Consider the following 19,949-nt stretch of genomic DNA (forward strand, 5'->3'; position numbering starts at 1 on the left):
CATGAGATGCAAATATGGTTCCCAACACAGATCAGCGGAAAACTCGACTGCCTTTAACCTGGTATCAAAGTCGAGAGAACAAAATTCCAAACCAAATTCCTGCCAGCGAGAGACTGACTTTTTCCATCATGCCAAATTTAGTGTCCCTTCCTGGCAGGAGTTGAAAATGCCATGAGAAATCCTTCTGACGGGCTCAAGGCTATTGACCTCCACTGCGACCTCCATGCAGGCAACTTCGGTCAGTCTGGGAGTCTCCTCTTACCATCAGCTGGCATTAGGGCCTCCCACCTGGTACTTACAGCCTGGGGGAGGGCTTGCAGGGAGGTGTCATTGAACCTTAGAGCCATCCTTTTCCTTCTGCACTGGTCAGCAGCTCTCTACCTTCTCTCCACCATCTGAGGAGACACGAGAAGATGTTAAAGCCTGATTCTCAAGATATCCCTGCAATCATGAGGCTTATGCTTGAAGTGCATTCAGCTTTCTTCAGCCTGCCACAGTTCCATTAACCTACTCATAGATAATTAAATACACTAACACATCAAAATCGGTACTCACCTGTGTGAATGAATTAAAATCTTTTTCTATTGGAAAAATATACTTTATTCATAAAATATCTGGAAGAACATACCCAACCATTTCAAAATCACCATCACAAAGGTACAATCAGGTTCAACTTTTACAACATGTATCACGAGGTGCATCAATACAATAAATAAATATTACAATCATTTGCAGACATTCATTTTGAGCTGTACAGCCCGAGGGGCTCTAAACAGTTCCCTGTCCCTCGGTGCACTGTGGCAAATCAAAATCTATATCAGCAGCAATAAATTCTTCTTTGCTCATGACTGCTTTCAGCCCTCGGGCAGCTCACAATGTCCCTGTGCCAGGGGCCCCTTTAAATGAGTAGCCAAGACCTCCTTCTGGTTCATGGCCTGCCAGGATAGTAGCCAGACGTCCCACCCTCCACTACCCACTAGTCGAGCAGCCTACCCTCAGGAACCCATGTTGGCCAAGAATACACTCGGCATCTGTTAATAGGCCGATTAGCATATTATTCCAACTTTATCCAAAGTAGGGGCAGGATTCGGCGAACCGTTCTCCCCCGCATCGGACTCCTGCCCACCGCAATGGTATGTAAAGTTCAGCCCTAGTTTTATATTCCAGATTTTTAAAATTGAATCTGCTATCCTGGGAGTAGTCATGACTGGTACATCCTTGGGCACTCCCAGGTGCCAGGTTCTGCCCACCAGAACCTTTGGATGGTTGGTTTCTTGGAGACAAAGGATACCTGATGAAGAGATGGCTCATGATCCCAGTGTACAGAGGCTGAAATGCGGTACAATGTGAGCCACACATCTACTAGGATCATCAAAAGAATTTCGATACTTGGACCGTGAAGGTGGCTTTCTGCAATATTCTCCAGCTCGTGGCTCACTCATTGTCATGGTCTGCTGCACCTTACGCAACCTGGCGCTCCAGAGAGGGGAGACCTTGGCAGAGGATGACCTAATGGAGTGAGCCACATCCTCTGACAATGAGTCTCAGGACGAGTCTAAGGACAAGGAGGAGCCATGCCAGCCAGCAGCAGAAGTTAATGTGCAACAGGCTTTGGATGGCAAAGAGACATGGGAGTCTCTTATAATGTAAGGATTTGACTAGAAATATGGAATTTGTTATACGATAGCATCTTTGCCTCACTCACCTCTCCTTGGTATCTCCCACATATCAACACCAAGACCATGTGCCAATGGTGAGGCACAAAATGAGGTTCAGAGGGGCCCATATGAGCACAAACTCCCTTGATAGCAGCCAGTCAATCAAAATCCAAACCCAAACAAGGACACCACACACAACATAGAATCAAAGCAAGTACACACAACACAGAATCAGAGCAAAATATCTGCAAATGAAAAACGCTATACAATCACCCTTGTGAACTCATGTGTGACTGATGTGTTTTCTTAATTCATTTCTGGGTACTACAGCATGGTGCTTCCCCCTCACCAACTGTGCTGGAAACAGGCTGCTGACCCTTATGCCCCTTTGCCTGGGATTGCCATTTTTCAGATGAACATACATGGGAGGGTGTGCGGGTGTGATGTGTGTGAATAGTCACCAGAATGGTGAAACATGCTCTCACCTGCTGCTGCTCCAACGCTTCAATGTCACGTGGGACTTTGGCAAGAGTCTGTGGTCGCCCGAGCCCATGAGGACCCCGGCAACGTGGGAGTGTCCTGCACATTGGCAGGAATCTCATCTGTTGCTGTGGCACTCAGAGGCATTAGTGTCAATGGCAGAGGTGCAGAGGAGAGGGTGCCCTATCAGAGGCACCTTGAGAGGCGCCCCCTAATTGGGACAGCGGCTGCTTATTCACCATCCTGAGGTCCATTTGGTCCCTCCCTGCTTTCCTGAGAGGAACCAGGACCTGGCTGTGACTCCAGATATCTCATCCCCTGCCTCGCCTTGGCTCTGGGCACCTGAGCTCAGGGACAAGATGATTTGCACCCCAGTATACCATCAATGAGCTGCTGGGTTTGGCCATCCATGACTCTTTAAAATTGAGAGACTCTTTCTTCCCAAAATGCTGCAAGCCACCAAAGTCAAACACATCTGTGCTCCCTTGCCACCCACTTCCCCAATTTATCACCAACCCCTTCTGCACAATCCTTCCAGGTGAGAGCTTTGGGCCCTTGGAATCTTACCAGCCTGAGGCCCTCCTCCAGCCTCTCCACAGCTGGTGGTCCTGCACCATTGGTTGGCTGCTGTCTCCAAAGCCACCTCCTCCAGAGGAGTCTAAATGACGGGCTTAGTGCTCCTTGTCCACCTCATGAGCCAATCACACACTTCACACCCTCACACCCTCCCATATAGGTCCATCTGCAAAATGGTTGTACAGTCATCCTTGCCATAATTAAGAGGTCATTCAGCTCCTTGTGGCACTGCAGCCAGGTCCTTTGGATGACCATATAGCTGCTGACCACCTCTGCAACCTCCATCCAGGCTTCTTTGGTCTGGCAGGGAGGTCTCCTCTGGCCATCCCTTATTCACAGCATGGAGGATGAGTCACAGGGAATCATTGTCGAATCTTGGGGCCATCCTTGATCTGGGTCCCTCCATTTGTCTTGCCTCCGTTTGGCATGCCAGACCCAAGACTTGAAGGTTCAAATGTGAGACTGCCGGAAAGGACAGGTTGAGTTTCCTGCTCTGTGGAGAGACAAACAGAGTTAGAGGGTAGATTATGAGTCTTTTTCTGAACACTTCTTATTCAGAAGGGAATGGGACAAGTATGCACAGATCATGTTCTTTCTTCCCTGACAAGGGCTCTGAATGAGACTCCCTGTCATTTTGCAGATCACCAAAATGGTGAAACATGCTCTCACCTGCCGCTGCTTCAATGCTTCAGTGTCACCTGTGGATTCTGTCCTCCTACCTTCTTTCAAACACCTTTTTCCAACACATGGATCTCTCCTCAAGTTGCCACCAAACCAATGCCAGAGGGCCTTTAAATGGGTGGCTGTGACAAACTTCCAGTTCACAGCCTGACCCTTCTCCCACTGGACGTTCCACTCTTAACATCCAATTGGGCACAGAGCCTTCCTTTTATGCAGCTAGTTGGCCGCCTTCCTGCCTGGTGGCCACCAATTGGCCGAAACATGCTTGATTCGCCATGAGGAAACAGCAGGGACAGCAATGAGCAGACTGCGCAGTTCCGTGTCCACCTCCCTTACCCAGCCGTATAGCATAAAATCCAGCCTATGAAGTAGTAATTTCTCAATTGCTAATTTTGTTCCATTGCATAATCTAGGAGCATCGAGGTTTCTCAACAGGATAATTGGGACACCTACTTTCAACAATAAATTGTGATGAGGTATGCCTGATGGTGTCAGAGAATTTAGAAACTCTACAGAGGAGCATCATCATCAACATCGATTGCTTTGTATGATACTTCTTCCTGTGGAATTTCTTTCGACAATAGATCATTAATCTTATCTACATCTGTGTAATTTGGAGCTAATAATACCCCTTCCACATAACCAACCAGCAATTTTGTAATTATAAACATTGTGTACTTCAATGAATGAGAAGACTGTTAATCAAAGATATAAAAGTGACATGACCATTGACTTTGGCAATTCTACAGTTGCTAAATGTATCCATTACAATACGTTGCACTGAACATGCTTTTGTTTGAACTTTGACCTTTCTCCTTTTAGCCTGTTGGGGTCTATGTTCCCTTTACCCAGAATTCTGTTTGCAATGGCACGAGATGGTTTACTGTTCAGTTTTCTGGCAAAAGTGAGTAAGAGGCAGACACCAGTTGTTGCAACACTGGCATCAGGGGTCATCTCTGGTAAGCTGATGCAACTTGTCCCTTCCCCCGACGGGACCTCATCTGTCGATAAGCATGCCTGGGCTTGATGTACTGTTCCCTGAAGCATGCAGAGTTTTGGTGCCTTCATGAATCAGGTGGTCAGGATTGTACTGCAAATGGGTATGCCAGGTTCTAGGAAGCAATAATTATAATTCTGTAGAAGAAATTTATAGTAGCAGACATTGTAATCTCCTTTATATTTCATAAATGGATTAAAAAAATCTGGCATCTGCTTAAAAGACTAAATAAGAATTCTTAATTTCATGAAATGAAAATACCTTCTGAAAGATAAGATATATTTTACGAAAAATGTGTACAAAAATAACCTAGCATACCTAGCCTCTAGTGGTAATTGTTCACATGGATAGTAAACAGTGATGTTGAGATTAAAATATGGCCTTTTATAAACACCAAAGCAGACAAATCAAATCCTCCCGGTCAATGTCAAGTCATATGGTTTCACGGTGACCCAGCTGCGTCTGTTCTGGAGCAAACTGATGTTGATATGAAAGCGCTTTGCAATTAATTTACTTACTTCTTTTTCTTCTAATCTCTGTAGAATCTGACAAATGTTAATAATTCTAATGGGCACTAATTCCAGGGATTTGAAAGCACATGGTTCCCTTTGATAATATTTAACTTTTAATGCCATATCTTGTGATATGTGCCTGAGACAGATTAATGAGTTTCGTAATACATATGGGGGCTGATATTGTAATCCTTGCTGGGACCATTGTACACAAAGGGATGCTTTGCTTGAACACTTTTTCAAATGCTTCCACTACATAATATGTGGAAATATGCTAAATTGGCGAATTTAGCATTTCGGATGCTAGTTGCAGACAATTGGGTCTTGGCCCCTAAATAAAACAATAACAACTTCCATTTGTGTAGCATCTTCAACATAGAAAAAATACTCCAGAAGTGTAACCATGTAAAAATGTATATCAAACCAGAAAAGGAGATATTAGGATGGGTGAGTAAAAGCTAGGTTAGAGGTAGGTTTTCAGCAATGTCATACAGGATGGAAGTGTGGTGAAGAGGCCGAGAGGTTTAGAAAGGGAATTTCAGATCCTAAGGCCTAGGCATAAGATGGCACAGCTGTCAATGGTGGGACAAAGGGAGTTGATGATGCACACAAGGCTAGAATTGGAGGAACACTGAGTTCTTGGAGAGTTATGGGGCTGAAGGGTGTCAGAGATAGGTAACAGTGGAGGTGGGGGGGTGGGTGAGGGATGGTGCATGGGGTAGGTTGTGAGACCATAAAAGGATTTAAACATAAAAAGGAGAATTTTAAATTTGAGGTGTTGGAGGACTGGGAGCCATTGTAAGATAGTAAGCACCAAGGTGATAGGTGAATGGGACTTTGTGTGGAACAGGATATAAGCAGCAGAACTTTGGTCTAAATCAATTTCCACCCCAAGGATATTCTAGTTGATTTTTTTTAAATTTAAAAATGTGTAGGTAAACTAGAAGAAGCTTTTGAGATGATAACAAGGAGGGTCAGTGAGGGTAGCACATTTGATATCATCTACATGGATTTTAGCAAGGCTTTTGACAAGTTACCAGATAGCAGACTGGTCAGAAAGGTAACAGCCCGTGGGATCCAAGGGGAAGTGGCAAGTTGGATCTAAAATTGGCTCCGTGGTAGGAAGCAAAGGGTAATGATTGATGAATATTTTTGTGCTAGAATGTTGTTTCCAGTGGAGATCCACAAGGCTCAATACTAGCTCTTGCTTTTCATAGTATGTATCAATGCTTTGGACTTAAATGAAGGGGGAATGATTTAAGAACTTTGCAGTTCATACAAAAATTGATGTATGGCTGATAGCAAAGAAGAACGCTCTAGGCCTCAGGAAGATATCAATTGTCTGGTCTATTGGGCAGAAAAGTGGCAAGTGGAGTTCAATTCCGAGAAGTGTGTGGTAATACATTTGGAGAGGACAAACGAGGGAAGGGAATACACAGTAAATGATAGGATACTAAGAAGTTTAGAGGAACAAAGGGACCTTGTGTACATGTACACATCTCTGAAGGTCGCAAGATAGGTCAGTAAGGTGGTGGTTCAAAAGGCATGTGGAATACTTTCCTTTGTTAGCTAAGGACTATAAGAGTAGGTAGATTGTGCTAGACCTGTAGAAAACCCTTGTTAGGCCACAGCTAGAGTGATGCATACAGTTCTGGTTGCCACATTACAGGAAGGATGTGATCGCACTAGAGAGTGTAAAGAGGAGATTTACAGAGGGATGCTACCAGGATTGGACAATTTAAGCTATGAGGAAAGATTAGATAGGCTGGGGTTGTTTATTTGGAACAGAGGAGGCTGAGGGGAAATGTAATTTAAGGTGTAAAGAGGCTTAGATAGAGCGGATAGGAAGGACCAATTTTCCTTAGCAGAGAGGTCAATAACCAGGGGCATAGTTTTAAAATAATTGGTAGAAGGATTAGAAGGGAGTTGAGGAAAAATATGTTTTCAAGCAGGATGATGGAACTCACTGATTGAAAGGGTGGTGGAGGCAGAAACCCTCATCATATTTTTTTAAAAATACTTGGATACTCACTTCAAATGCATAATCTACAAGGCTATGGACCAAACTGGAAACTGGGATTAGGCTCTGGTATGTTAGCCTCTTATAGCACCTTTTCAGCTGAAATGGGCCAAATGGTCTCCTTTAGTGTAAATTTTCTATGCTTCTAAGTAAAATGGGCTCTTACCAAGTATAGCCCAAGAGCAGCCATTTAGCTTTAGCCATTTACTTAAAGTATGTTCATTTTAATCTCTTCAAGTTTACTGTAGCTATGCTAACTGCTTGCTGCCTCTGCATGCAAGTGTTTTGAATTTAACACAGCTGACTCAGGCAAAGCTATCCAAGAACCAAACAATCCTGACCAAGGTCCTAACTTCATAACCAGTTTTTGTGGCGTGGTTTAACCAAATAGCAACTGTCTTCTTATAGTATTCATTCTCCTTTTCATTTGTACTTTTTTCATGCAGCTTTTATGATTTTATTGGAGGGACTATTTGATGTGGAAGGAGGAGGGAATTGACTGCAACACAGATTATCATGGTTATGTGCAGATGTGCATTTTTTATCAGGAGTTTGTTGAGATGGAAGAGATATGGGACATTGATTTAAGTGGATTAGGACAAGAGATCTGAAACATCTGGTCTAATTTTATTTCTCTCATGTTTTTTGGGAGTCAGTATTAGAGTTGTGTGAAGTAAATTAGTGGACTAGAGTTTACTGTGGTGAGTAGGAAAGTGATGTGTGTAGTTTAATATACTTTGTATTTGTTTCAATTTTGTGGTAGGAAAGCGTTGCCTTAGTGCCATTTAACAAAATAGTTAGAAATTTGTACTAAACCCACAAATTAGAAATTTCTGAATTCCCAATTCATGTACATTTGTTTCAAAATTTTACTTGCAGATCAAGCAGTTTTCATGGCAGAAGACCAGCTTCATTTCCACTCCATATTTGAATTTTTCAAACACACCTTTTTTTTCATGGAATTCTGTCTAGGTGGGATCCACATTTTAACCTCCATCATCACTGTTTCAATTTACCTGTGAATAAAGGCCACACTAGAAAATTTAAGCATGATTGGGGATTTTTCTAAGTTTAAATGTGTTTTAATGTTTTCTATTTTGGTTGCCTCCAAAAACTAGCAAACTATTCATTCTATCTTGCCTATCAATTGTAGCACCAGCAATAACATTTCCAAATGTATTAATTTAATGTCTTATTAATTAATCAATTAACCTATTAAATATCTTAATTCATTGTGGTATTTTTTCATTAGATCTAAGACATAATCTACCAACACAGCAGTAGTATAAAACCCATATTTTGTGCTATAATTGAAGCTTCACAAATTGCATGCAACAGGCTGTAATGATTAGCATGATTTAAATGTGTAAGTAAACACACTACACAACTAAATCATTAATGGTTCTGTGTATTTTCATGTGTCATCAACTCTTTAAAGAAGAATCTTTGAACAAACTCAATGACACTGTACCCTCCACACTTTGAAGATGTTTCTAACATTGCACAGCAGTTGTACAAGTTAGGCTAAAATGACTATACAACTTAAAAATTACTGAAGAACACTTAACAGGCTTGCATGATATTTGTCTACTTGCTCTTTTAGCAGAGGCTTTAGCTCATTTAAAATGAAAGGTTTGCGATAAAACAGCAGACAGGACTATTTCCTGAATATGTTAACTGATAATCCATTGATATCAGCAACAGGTCATTTCTAGACTTATATGTATTTTCCCACACAAACTATAGGTTTTTCTTGTTTCAACACTACTGTTCACATCCTGGTGCGTTTTTTTTGGCAGCTATCATGGCATTCCTCTTTGATCTTAAAGCCTTGGTGGATATGATGTCTATTGGGACACTCCTGGCATACACTCTGGTAGCAGCATGTGTACTGCTCCTCAGGTACAGTAAGTCCTTGCTTAATGTTGACTCTTAACATTGTTTCACTTTATTAATGGCCTTAAAGTGAAACAAAGTCAGTATATCCATTTAACATTGCCAGTTTCACTTTAAAGTCATTTGTCACAGACTTCTTCTTTGTGGCCTGCCTGTGCACAAAAAAATTCCCATAGCGCTTCCATTCTCAGTCTTGCCTCCCACAGCCTCTTCTTATAAAGGTCTGTTTTCAGTTGCTCTGCTCCTGGCTTCGCTGATTGCTCTGGTTCTGAACTGAAGTTTGTGGATTCCATCTAGTGACAGAAGTTAGTCTGTGCAGGTAGTCCCAGGATTCCAGCAGCTTCTTGCACTGACTAACATCTGACAATAGATGGAGCCTAGTCAATCAAAAATTACTGAGGTGGGTGTAATTTTAAAAAAATTATATCACATTTTCTTGTATTTATTTATTATATTTTGTAAGTTATTTCAGGTAGGAATGCACAGTTTTGCACATGTATTGTACATTATTTTTTGGGAGACAAATGTCCGAAGGAGCCTAACTCTGTCTTTAACATTGATTCCTTGGGAAACTATGATTCACTTAAAGTTATTTCATTTAAAGTCGTGATTTTCAGGAAAATTACCACCAACTTTAAGTGAGGACTACCTGTAAGTATTTATGCCTCTGTGAATATCTTATGTTTAATGGGCAGTACTCCTGTTTTTTACCACTGTGATCAGAGGACATTTTGGACATATATGGGTCATGATAACTCAATTTTAATTGATGTAATTATTTTTGTTTTTGTGAGCAAGTTCCACTGTGGGAAGAAAATGCACCCTGTTTGCTCAGCTACTGGGCCTTAAAAGTAGTCACAACCGAGCACCCATTCACAGGTTAAATGTTCTTCAGTGGGGTGGTGGTGGTGTAGTGATATTGTCACTGAGCTAGTCATTCAGAGACCCAGGGTAATGCTCTGGGGACCCAGATTCAAATCTCACCATGATGTCTTGTCCCACCGGCAGAACAGGCCCAGCAGAGGTGGCGGCACAGTGGTATAGATTAGGGAGGGAGTTGCCCTGGGAGTGCTTAATGTTGACTCCAGATCCCATGAAGTCTCATGGCATCAGGTCAAAACATGGGCAAGGAAACCTCTGTCCCCCCTCAGCTAATGAATCAGTACACCATGTTGAACATCACTTGGATGAAGCACCATCACCAAGAGTGACCTGCTAGCACCACTACTGGCTGAGTCCTAAAGGACATAGCTGCTAGACTGGGTCTGCGGCAGGTGGTGAGGGAACCAACAAGAGGGAAAAACATACCGGGTGAAGATGAGATCAGGTATGTTTTTTCCCTCTTGTTGGTTCCCTCACCACCTGCCTGTTGCAGATGGATCTGTCCATGACAGTATCAGTAGGAGTGACTGCTGCACAGTCCTCCTGGATACCCTCCATCGTGTTGTGTGGCATTACTACTGTGCTAAATGGGATAGATTTTGAACAGATCTAGCAACTCAAGACTGGGCATCCATGAGGCATTGTGGGCCATCAGCAGCAGCAGAATTGTACACAACCAAAATCTGTAATACATATCGCCACTCTACCATCACCACCAAGCCAGGGGTTCAACCCTGGTTCAATGAAGAGTAAAGGATGCCAGGAGCAGCACCAGGAATACCTAAAAATGAGGTGTAAATCTGGTGAAGCTATAACACAGGACTACTTGCCTGCCAAATATAATACACAGCAAGTGATAGAGATAAGCGATTCCACAATGAACAGATCAGGTCTAAGTTCTGCAGTCCTGCCACATCCAATCGTGAATGTTGTTGGGCAATTAAATAACTCACTGGAAGAGGAAGCTGCACAAATATCCCCATCCTCAATGATGGGGGAGCCCAGCACATAAGTGCAAAAGATAAGGCTGAAGCATTTGCAACAGTCTTCAGCCAGAAGTGCCAAGTGGATGATGCATCTCGACCTCCTGAGGTCCCCAGCATCACAGATGCCAATCTTCAGTCAATTCGATTCACTCCACTTGATATCAAGAAAAGGCTAAGGGCATTGAATTCTGCAAACCCTATGGGCCCTGACAATATTCTGGCAATAATACTGAAGACTTGTGTTCCAGAGCTTGCCATGCCCCTAGCCAAGCTGTTCCAGTACAGCTACGACACTGGCATCTACCTGGTAATGTGGAAAATTGCCCAGATATGTCCTGTACACAAAATAAAAGCAGGACAAAACTAAACCAGCCAATTACCACCCCATCACTCTACTCTCGGTCATCAGTAAAGTGATGGAAGGGGTCATCAACAGTGCTATCAAGCGACACTTGTTTAGCAATAACCTGCTCACTGACACTCAGTTTGGGATTCGCCAGGGCCACTCAGCTCTTGATCTCATTGCAGCCTTCATTCAAACATGGACAAAAGAGCTGAAATCCAGATGTGAGGTGAGAGTGACTGCCCTTAACATCAAGGCAGCCTTTGACTGAGTGTGGCATCAAGGAGACCTAGCAAAACTGGAGTCAATGGGAATCAGGGGGAAAACTTTCTATTGGTTGGAGTCATACCTAGTGCAAAGGAAAATGATTGTGGTCTTTGAAGGTCAATCATCTCAGCTCCAGAGTTCCTTGGGGTAGTGTCCTAGGCCCAACCATCTTCAGCTGCTTTGTCAATGACCTAGCATTCGAAACAAAAGATGAACTGATAACGCAAATATAAATAAATAAGTATGATCAGATAACCATTACAGAGACATGGCTACAGGATGACATAGATTGGGACCTGAATATTGAAGGGTACGTGACATTTAGGAAGGGCAGAAAGTTAGGAAATGGTGGCTCTGTTAATTAATTATAGTATTGGCACATTAGAGAGGAATGACCTAAGTTCAGGAAACCAGGATGTAGAAGCGGTTTGGGTTGAGAAGATTGCTGGCTAACAGGAAGCAAAGAGTAGACATAAATAGGTCTTTTTCAGGTTGGCAAGATGTAACAAGTGGTTTGCACAGGGATTAGTGCTGGCACCTCCACTGTTTACAATTCATATAAAGGACATAGATGAAGGGATGGTTGCCAAATTTGCTGATGACACAGAGATAGGTAGGAAAGTAAGTTGTAAAGAGGACATAAGGAGGCTACAAAAAGATATAGATAGGTTAAGTGGGTGGGCAAAGATCTTGCAAATAGAGTATAATGTGGAAAAATGTGAAATTGTCCATTTTGGCATGAAGAATAAGAGAAGCATTTTATCTAAATAGTGAGAGATTGCAGAGCTCTGAGATGCAGAGGAATCCGGGTGTCTTAGTGCATGAATCACAAAAGGCTAGTATGCAGGTACAGCAAGTAATTAGGGAAGTTAATAGAATGTTGTAATTTATTGCGAGGGGTATTGAATACAAAAGTAGGAGGTTATGTTTCAGTTACATAGAGCACTAGTGAGACCATATCTGGTGTACTGTGTACAGTATTGGACACCTTATTTGAGGAAGAATGTAAATGCTTTGGAAGCAGTTCAGAGGTTTATCAGACTAATACCTGGAATGGGCCAGTTGTCTTAATGAGGAAAGGTTGGACAGGCTAGGCTTCTATCCGCTGGAGTTTAGAAGAGTAGGAGTAGGAGGCGACTTGCTTGAAACATATAAGATCCTGAGGGGACTTGATAGGGTGGATGTGGAGAGGATGTTTCCTCTTGTGGGAGAATCTAGAACTAGGGGTCACTGTTTAAAAATAAGGGGTCGCTTCATTACAATGGAAATTAGGTGAAATTTTTTCTCTGAGGGTCGTGAGTCTTTGGAATTCTTTTTCTGAAAAGGTGGTGTAACAAGTCTTTGAATATTTTTAATGCAGAAGTAGATAGATTATCGGTAAGCAAAGGGGTGATAGGTTATTGGGGCTAGGTGGGATGCAGATTTGAGGTTACTATTAGATCAGCCGTGGAGCAGGCTCGAGGGACCGAATGGCCTACTCCAGCTCCTTGTTTGTAATGATAAAGGAAAGAAGTCACTTATGGAAGTGGTGTTCAGGCCCCCTAATTGTAACTACACAGTAGGACAGAGTCTAAAAGAAGAGATAATGGGAGCTTGCCAGGTATAGCAATAATCATGGGGGATTTTAATCTACATATAGGCTGGAAAAATCAGATGGGCAAAGGTAGCATGAATAAAGAGTTCATAGAATGTTTTCGGGATAGTTTCTTAGAACAGCATGTTCTGGAGCCAACCAGAGAGCAGGCTATACTAGACCTGGTATTGAACAATGAGATAGGATTAATTGATAACCTCATAGTGAAGGTACCCCTAGGTACCAGCAAACATTATATGATTGAATTTTACATTCATTTTCAGGAAAAACAAGTGCACCAAAACTAGTATTTTAAATTTAAATAAGAGCAATTATGAGGGCATGAAAGTGGAGCTAGTTAAAATGAACTGGCAAATGAGGTTAAGGGATAGGTCAATAGAGGTTCAGTGGTAGACATTTAAAACGGTATTTCAGAATACACAGAATAGATACATCCCAATGAGAAAGAAAACTTCCAAGCAGAGGACCCACCATCTGTGGTTAACTAAAAAAGTTAAAGACAGTATCAAACTTAAAAAAAGAAGCCTATAATTACGCAAAGACGGGTGGCAGGTCAGATGGTTGGAAAGAATATGTAAAGAACAGCAAAGAATAACAAAAAAGATAAATAAGGAGGGAAAAATTAGAGTATGAGAGAAAACTAGCTAGTAAGATAAAGATGGATAGTAAGAGTTTCTATAGATTTTAAACAAGAAAGGAGTTAACAAAGTGAGCATTGGTCCTATAGAAAGTGCGTCTGGAGAATTCATAATGGAAAGTAGAGAGATGGCGGATGAATGAAACAGGAATTTTGCTTCAGTCTTCACTATAGAGGACACAAATAACATCCTGGAAATAGCTGTAAATCAGGAAATGGAAGGGACGGAGGAACTCGGGGGGCGGGGGGGGGAAATTACAATCATCAGGGAAGTGGTATTAAGCAAATTGTTGGAGCTGCGGCCCGACAAATCCCCAGGTCTAGACAGAGTTCACCCTAAGGTCTTGAAAGAAGTGGCTAGTGAGATAGTTAATGCATTGGTTTTAATTTTCCAAAGTTCCCTAGATTCGGGGAAGGATCCATTAGATTGGAAAATAACAAATATAACTCCTTTATCCAAAAAGGGGGGGAGGCAGAAAGCACGAAACTACAGGCCAGTTAGCCTAACATCTGTCATAGGGAAAATGTTAGAAGCTGTTATTAAAGATGTTTTAACGGGGCACTTAGAAAAATTCAAGGCAATCAGGCAGAGTCAACATGGCTTTGTACAAGAGAAATTATGTTTAACCAATTTATTGGTGTTCTTTGAAGGAGTCACATGTGCTATGGATAAAAGGGAACCCCCATGGATGTACTCAGATTTCCAGAAGGCATTTGATAAAGTGCCACATCAAAGGTCATTGCAGAAAATAAAAGCTCATGGTGTAGGGGGTAGCATATTGGTATGGCTGGAAGATTGGCTGGCTAACAGGAAGCAGAGAGTTGGCATAAATGGGTCTTTTTCTGGTTGGCAGGATGTGACGAGTGGTGTGCCACAGGGATCAGTGTTGGGGCCTCAAACTTTTACAATTTATATAAATGACTTGAATGAAGGGACCGAAGGAATGGTTACTAAATTTATTGATGACACAAAGATAGGTAGGAAAGTAAATTGTGAAGAGGATGTAAGGAGGCTACAAAGTGACATAGATAGATTAAGTGAGTGCGCAAAGGATTAGCAAATGGAGTATAATGTGGGCAAATGTGAAATCATTCATTTTGGCAGTTAGAATAAAAAAGAAGCTTATTATCCAAATGGTAAGAGGTTGCAGAGCTCTGAGATTCAGTGGGATCTGGGTGTCCTAGTGCATGAATCACAAAAGGTTAGTAAACAGGTACAGCAAGTAATTAGGAAAGCTAATAGAATGTTATCATTTATTGTGAGGGGAATTGATTACATAAGTAGGGAGGTTATGCTTTAGTTGTTCAGGGCATTAGTGAGTTCATATCTGGAGTATTGTGTACAGTACTGGTCTCCTTATTTAAAGAAAGATGTAAATGCGTTAGAAGCAGTTCAGAGAAGGTTTATTAGACTAATACCAGGACTGGGCGAGTTGTCTTATGAGGAAAGGCTGGACAAATTAGGCTTGGAAGAGGCGACTTAATTGCAACCTTTAAGATCCTGTGGGGTCTTGAAAGGGTGGATGTGGAGAGGATGTTTCCTCTTGTGGGAGAATCTAGAACTAGGGGCACTGTTTAAAAATAAGAGGTCGTTCATTTAAGACAGAGATGAGGAGAAATTTTTTTCTCTCAGATGTGTGAATCTTTGGAACTCTTCCTCAAAAGGTGCTAGAAGCAGTCTTTGAATATTTTTAAGGCAGAGCTAGATAGATTTCTGATTAACAAAGGGGTGAAAGGTTATCGGGGGTAGGCAGGAAAGTAGGGTTGAAGTTACATTCAGATCAGTCATGATCTTATTGAATGGCGGAACAGGCTCGAGGGGCCGAGTGGCCTACAGGGCTCCTAATTCGTATGTTTGTATGCCTTCCATCATAAAGTCAGAAGTGATGATTGCACAATGTTCAGCATTCGTGACTCCTCAGATACTGAAGTAGCCCATGGCCAAATGCAGCAAGACCTGGACAACATCCAGGCTTGGGCTGACAAGTGGCCAGTGACATTCATGCCACACAAGTGCCAGGCAATGACAATCTTCAACAAGAGAGAATCTAACCATCTCCCCTTGACATTCAATGGCATTATCGTCACCAAATGCCCCACTATCAACATCCTGGGGGTTACCAATAACCAGAAACTGAACTGAACTAGCCAGATAAATCCTGTGGCTTCAAGAGCAGGTTAGAGGCTAGGGATCCTGTGGCGAGTAACTCACCTCCTGACTCCCCAAAGCCTGTCCAGCATGTACAAGGCACAAGTCATGAATGTTATGGAATACTCTCCACTTGCCTGGATGAGTGCAGCTCCAACAACAGTCAAGAAACTTGACACCATCCGGGACAAGGTTGCCCGCTTGCTTGGCACCACATCCACACCCTCCACTACCGACGCACAGTGGCAGCAGTGTGTACCAATTACAAGATGCACTGCAGGAACTCACCAAGGCTGCTTAGACAGCACCTTCCAAACCCACAACAGCTCCATCTAGAAGGACAAGGTCAGCAGACACATGGGAACACCACCACTTGGCCTTTCCTGTCCAAGACACTCACCATCCTGACTTGGAAATATATTGCCGTTCCTTCACTGTTGCTGGGTCATAATCCTGGAACTCCCTCCTTAACAGCACTGTGTCTGCACCTACATCGCATGCACTGCAATGGTTCCAGAAGACAGCTCACCACCACCTTCTCAAGGGCAATAAGGGATTGGTAATAAATGCTGGCCTAGCCAGCGACGCCCACATCCCATGAATGAATAGAAAAAAAAATCCCCCACAGTGCTCTGGCTATCTATAATTCCTTGCCCACTTACATTCCAAGATAGATTGTTAGAGAAGTAAGACAGAAGAAGAAAAGTACATAAAGTGCTTCAAAATCAACTTGAATGTGTGGAATAGATAGAAAATAAGTTGTGTCTTGGCTATTTTTTAATTATGCTTGATGTGAACAAGGGTGATTTCTCTGAGGTAACAGAGGGCCTCTGATTCTCGAGGAACTGTAGCCAGCATGAGTTCAGTACTTTCTGAAAAAAAGTAGAGGGAGGAGTTAAAAATAGGAGGGAACTTATGTGTACTTTAGATAGTTGTTATTTGGTGTAATTGTGGAAGAGAGATTCCCCTCCACTAGTTTTCCTGTTGGATAATAAAGAAATGTCCTTAATGAAATCCTTAGAGATGCCTATAGTGCCCTTTAATTTTGCTGACCTGGCTGGAATTAACAATCAGAAGAAGTACCATGAAAAGCATACAGTCAGACTTATATTTGTACATTGTAATTGGGTTTGCAGAATTTGGAGCATGTACCTTTATTGTTTTTAAATGAACTTAAGCTGTTTCTAAATTAAATTTTGTCTTTAAACTTGCTAGGTATCAACCAGATTCACTCTTTGCAAAACAAAAATGCTCTTCAGAAAGACAGAAGCTCACAGCTGAGGAAGATGGTGAATTGGATGAAAATGAATCAGATTCCCATACGACCATGCTCAAAAATCAAGACTTCAGCTGTTCATCATTGCTGAATCCCTCCATGATCCCAACAGAACAAACATCAACTGTAGTATATGGTTGTGTTGGGCTTATAGGTAAAATTTGGAAATATTTTTCATTTTGAACAGTCATGTTATTTCTTTATGTGGTCTCCAGGAAACTTAGCACTACTTTGTTACACTGTTCCGTCAAAATTAGAGATTTTAAATCATTTTGGATCAAGCCGAGCTTAAAAAACAAACTAATGGATTCTTGAAATCGAGGCATGGGGTTTCGCCTTGAAGACAATTGCTAGTATGCAGAGAACAGAAAAGAGGGTAGAATCAGGTTCCACTGAAACTCCATCTTATAGAGAGGAATCTGGGGAAATTATAGTGAGGGAGCAGGACGTATCTCTTTCACTCACCCCCCTCCCCACCCCCTCCCATGTCTAGGGATTGATTATATAAGAAGGTGGAGGAATGGTGGTGTTCCTGTGTTTTCATAACAAATTTCCACTTGGTATATTGTCTGATGATCTCAGTGGAACTCATGTCTGCTGGGAGTCAGTACACATTCCATTATGGACCTTAAAGGCCCCAAAATGCTAATGTTACTTGACCCTAGAGGGACATAGGTACACCTAGAGCCCTATGCCTCTGCACCTTTGTGGAAAGAAGATAAAAAATGCTAAAAATCTGCTACGTCTGATAAAGCCCACTGGAATATACTAACCTTCTCTCCATGAGGTGGAGACCCAGCAGGACCACTTAGGTCCTTCACCAAAATATACCGTCTCTCCTACAGTAAACTTCCTGTCACAACTATGCCAATCGTGTACAATTTTCTGACTTCCTGTCTCCTTTCCACCTTCCCCCCTAAATTTGGCATTACTAAGCTCAATTTCATTCTGAGATGGCGATTTATCAACAATTTAACACCTGTTGACATGTGAGGGATGGTTCTATGATGGGAAAAAAAACATATTAACTTGGCTGCTCTGGAGTCTCTAGTTAATTTCATCATACCATTTTTGAATGTTTGAGCCACCGTCTCGGCCAGTCCATTCGAAGAAGGGTGGTATGATGAAGTTTTTACATGACTAATACCTTTGAGGCAGTTAAACCGTTGAAATTCAGCACTCGTAAATATCATGCCGTGTCTGATATGACTACTTCTGGTCGTCTGTTGATGGCGAAACTTTATCATAACTTGTCAATTGTAGCAGATGTTGGTGACTTTACTTCATATATGTCCATCCATTTTGAGTGAGCATCAACAACAAGGAGAAATATTGTTCCCATAAAAGGTCCCACATAGTCAATATGCAATCGCACCCATGGCCTTCCTGGCCACTCCCATGGGTGTGACGGAGCTGCTGGAGGTAACTTTTGCGCTTGCTGACACTGCATACAACTTTTTGTTAAGCTCTCTATTTCTCCATCCATTCCAGGCTACCATAGATAGCTGCGTGCTATGGTCTTCATTCGGGAAATACCTGGATGTGCACTATGCAATTCAGTTAACAAGGGCTTTCATCCTTTTGAAGGAACAATCACTCTAGCTCCCCACAATAAGATACCATCCTGGCTGGTTAACTCATATCTTCTGTGAAAATACGGTTTCATTTCGTCAGAATCCTGTTCTTGTGACCAACTATGAAAAACTTGTTCTCACTCTTTGGATAAGACTCGGTCTTGACTTCTCCACTCTCTAACCTGTCTAGCACATAGCAGTGATGAATTTAATAAGTTCAATAATAAAACGAGTTCTTGAGGAACTGGAACACCCTCATGGTTTTCTTTCAAAGGCAATGACTGAGTGTATCAGCGTTTGCAATCTGATCTCTAGGCCTGTGGATGAAAGAATACTCATATGCTGCCAGAATCAATGGTATCATTTGTGCTTCTGTGTCTTCTTTCGATGGGCTTTCTTCTTTCTGACACTGACTTTATTTTCGGTCTTCTTTTCGACTTACATATTGGCCAGATGCAAGCTCGTCTTGAGTGAACTCAGTGGCTGAGTCTCCCAGAATTTCATCATTTGTCTGCTTTTTGGAAAATTCTGCAACTTTTATCTCCAAAGCCTTTTTAGCTTCATGCACTGCTTCTTCAGCTCTTCCATCTCTTTTTTGCATTGGTGTTCTGCCTCCTGGAAAGCATTGTCATGTCTTCTCTGCCAACTCATCCTTCATTTTACTCAGAGAAGTGCAGAACTCGTTCTGTTTCTCTTCAGTTACAAACTTAGACAGGAAGGAAACTGGTAGTGTGTGAAGGCTTTTCAGCAGGTTTTCACTTTTCTTTCGGAGGTTGTTCACCTCGTCCCGGACTCTGTCCCTCAGGATGGTCTCTCCTAGTTCTTTTTGCTGTCCTACCATGCCTTTGCTTAAAACACCCTGCATTTCTTTAGGTTGTTGAGTCTTTATACCCTACTTTTCCAAAACAGGAACATTTTCAGCTTCCTTTTGGAATCTCTGTCACAAATCAAGGTTGATTTCCCTCAGCCAGTTTCATCCTAATGGGCTTGGTCCTCTGCCTCTCAATATCAACACCGATAGCTTTGCTGATTGGCCTCTGTACTGTACACTAGCCCTGCTTATTCCTTTGATTTTGATGTCATTTATATAAACGACATAGATGACTATGTTGGGGGTACAATTAGTAAGTTTGCGGATGACACAAAGATTGGCCGGGTGGTTAACAGTGAGGTTGAGTGTCTTGGGCTACAGGAAGATATAGACGGGATGGTCAGATGGGCAGATAAGCGGCAGATGGAATTTAACCCTGAAAAGTGTGAGGTGATACACTTTGGAAGGAGTAATTTGACAACGAAGTATTCAATGAATGGCATGACACTAGGAAGTTCTGAGGAACAAAGGGACCTTGGCATGTTTGTCCATAGATCTCTGAAGGCGGAGGGTCATGGAATTGGGTTGGTGAAAAAGGCATATGGGACAC

General features: G+C 42.2%; 1 protein-coding gene across 2 annotated transcripts in view; it reads left to right on the forward strand.

Moving 5' to 3' along the window:
* The window catches only part of LOC144684569 (cationic amino acid transporter 2-like), a 207,315-nt gene that overhangs the window by 146,475 nt on the left and 40,891 nt on the right, over positions 1 to 19,949 (forward strand). Inside the window, exons 7-9 of one of the 2 annotated variants that reach the window (XM_078548533.1) lie at positions 4,218 to 4,354; positions 8,724 to 8,826; positions 16,894 to 17,108. In XM_078548533.1, the coding sequence (XP_078404659.1) occupies positions 4,218 to 4,354; positions 8,724 to 8,826; positions 16,894 to 17,108 (455 nt within the window). The remainder of the gene's footprint in view (positions 1 to 4,217; positions 4,355 to 8,723; positions 8,827 to 16,893; positions 17,109 to 19,949) is intronic. The other variant, XM_078548524.1, reaches the window with a different exon arrangement.

This window comes from Cetorhinus maximus, chromosome 1 (assembly GCF_964194155.1).
Source record: "Cetorhinus maximus chromosome 1, sCetMax3.hap1.1, whole genome shotgun sequence".
Taxonomy (NCBI): domain Eukaryota; kingdom Metazoa; phylum Chordata; class Chondrichthyes; order Lamniformes; family Cetorhinidae; genus Cetorhinus; species Cetorhinus maximus.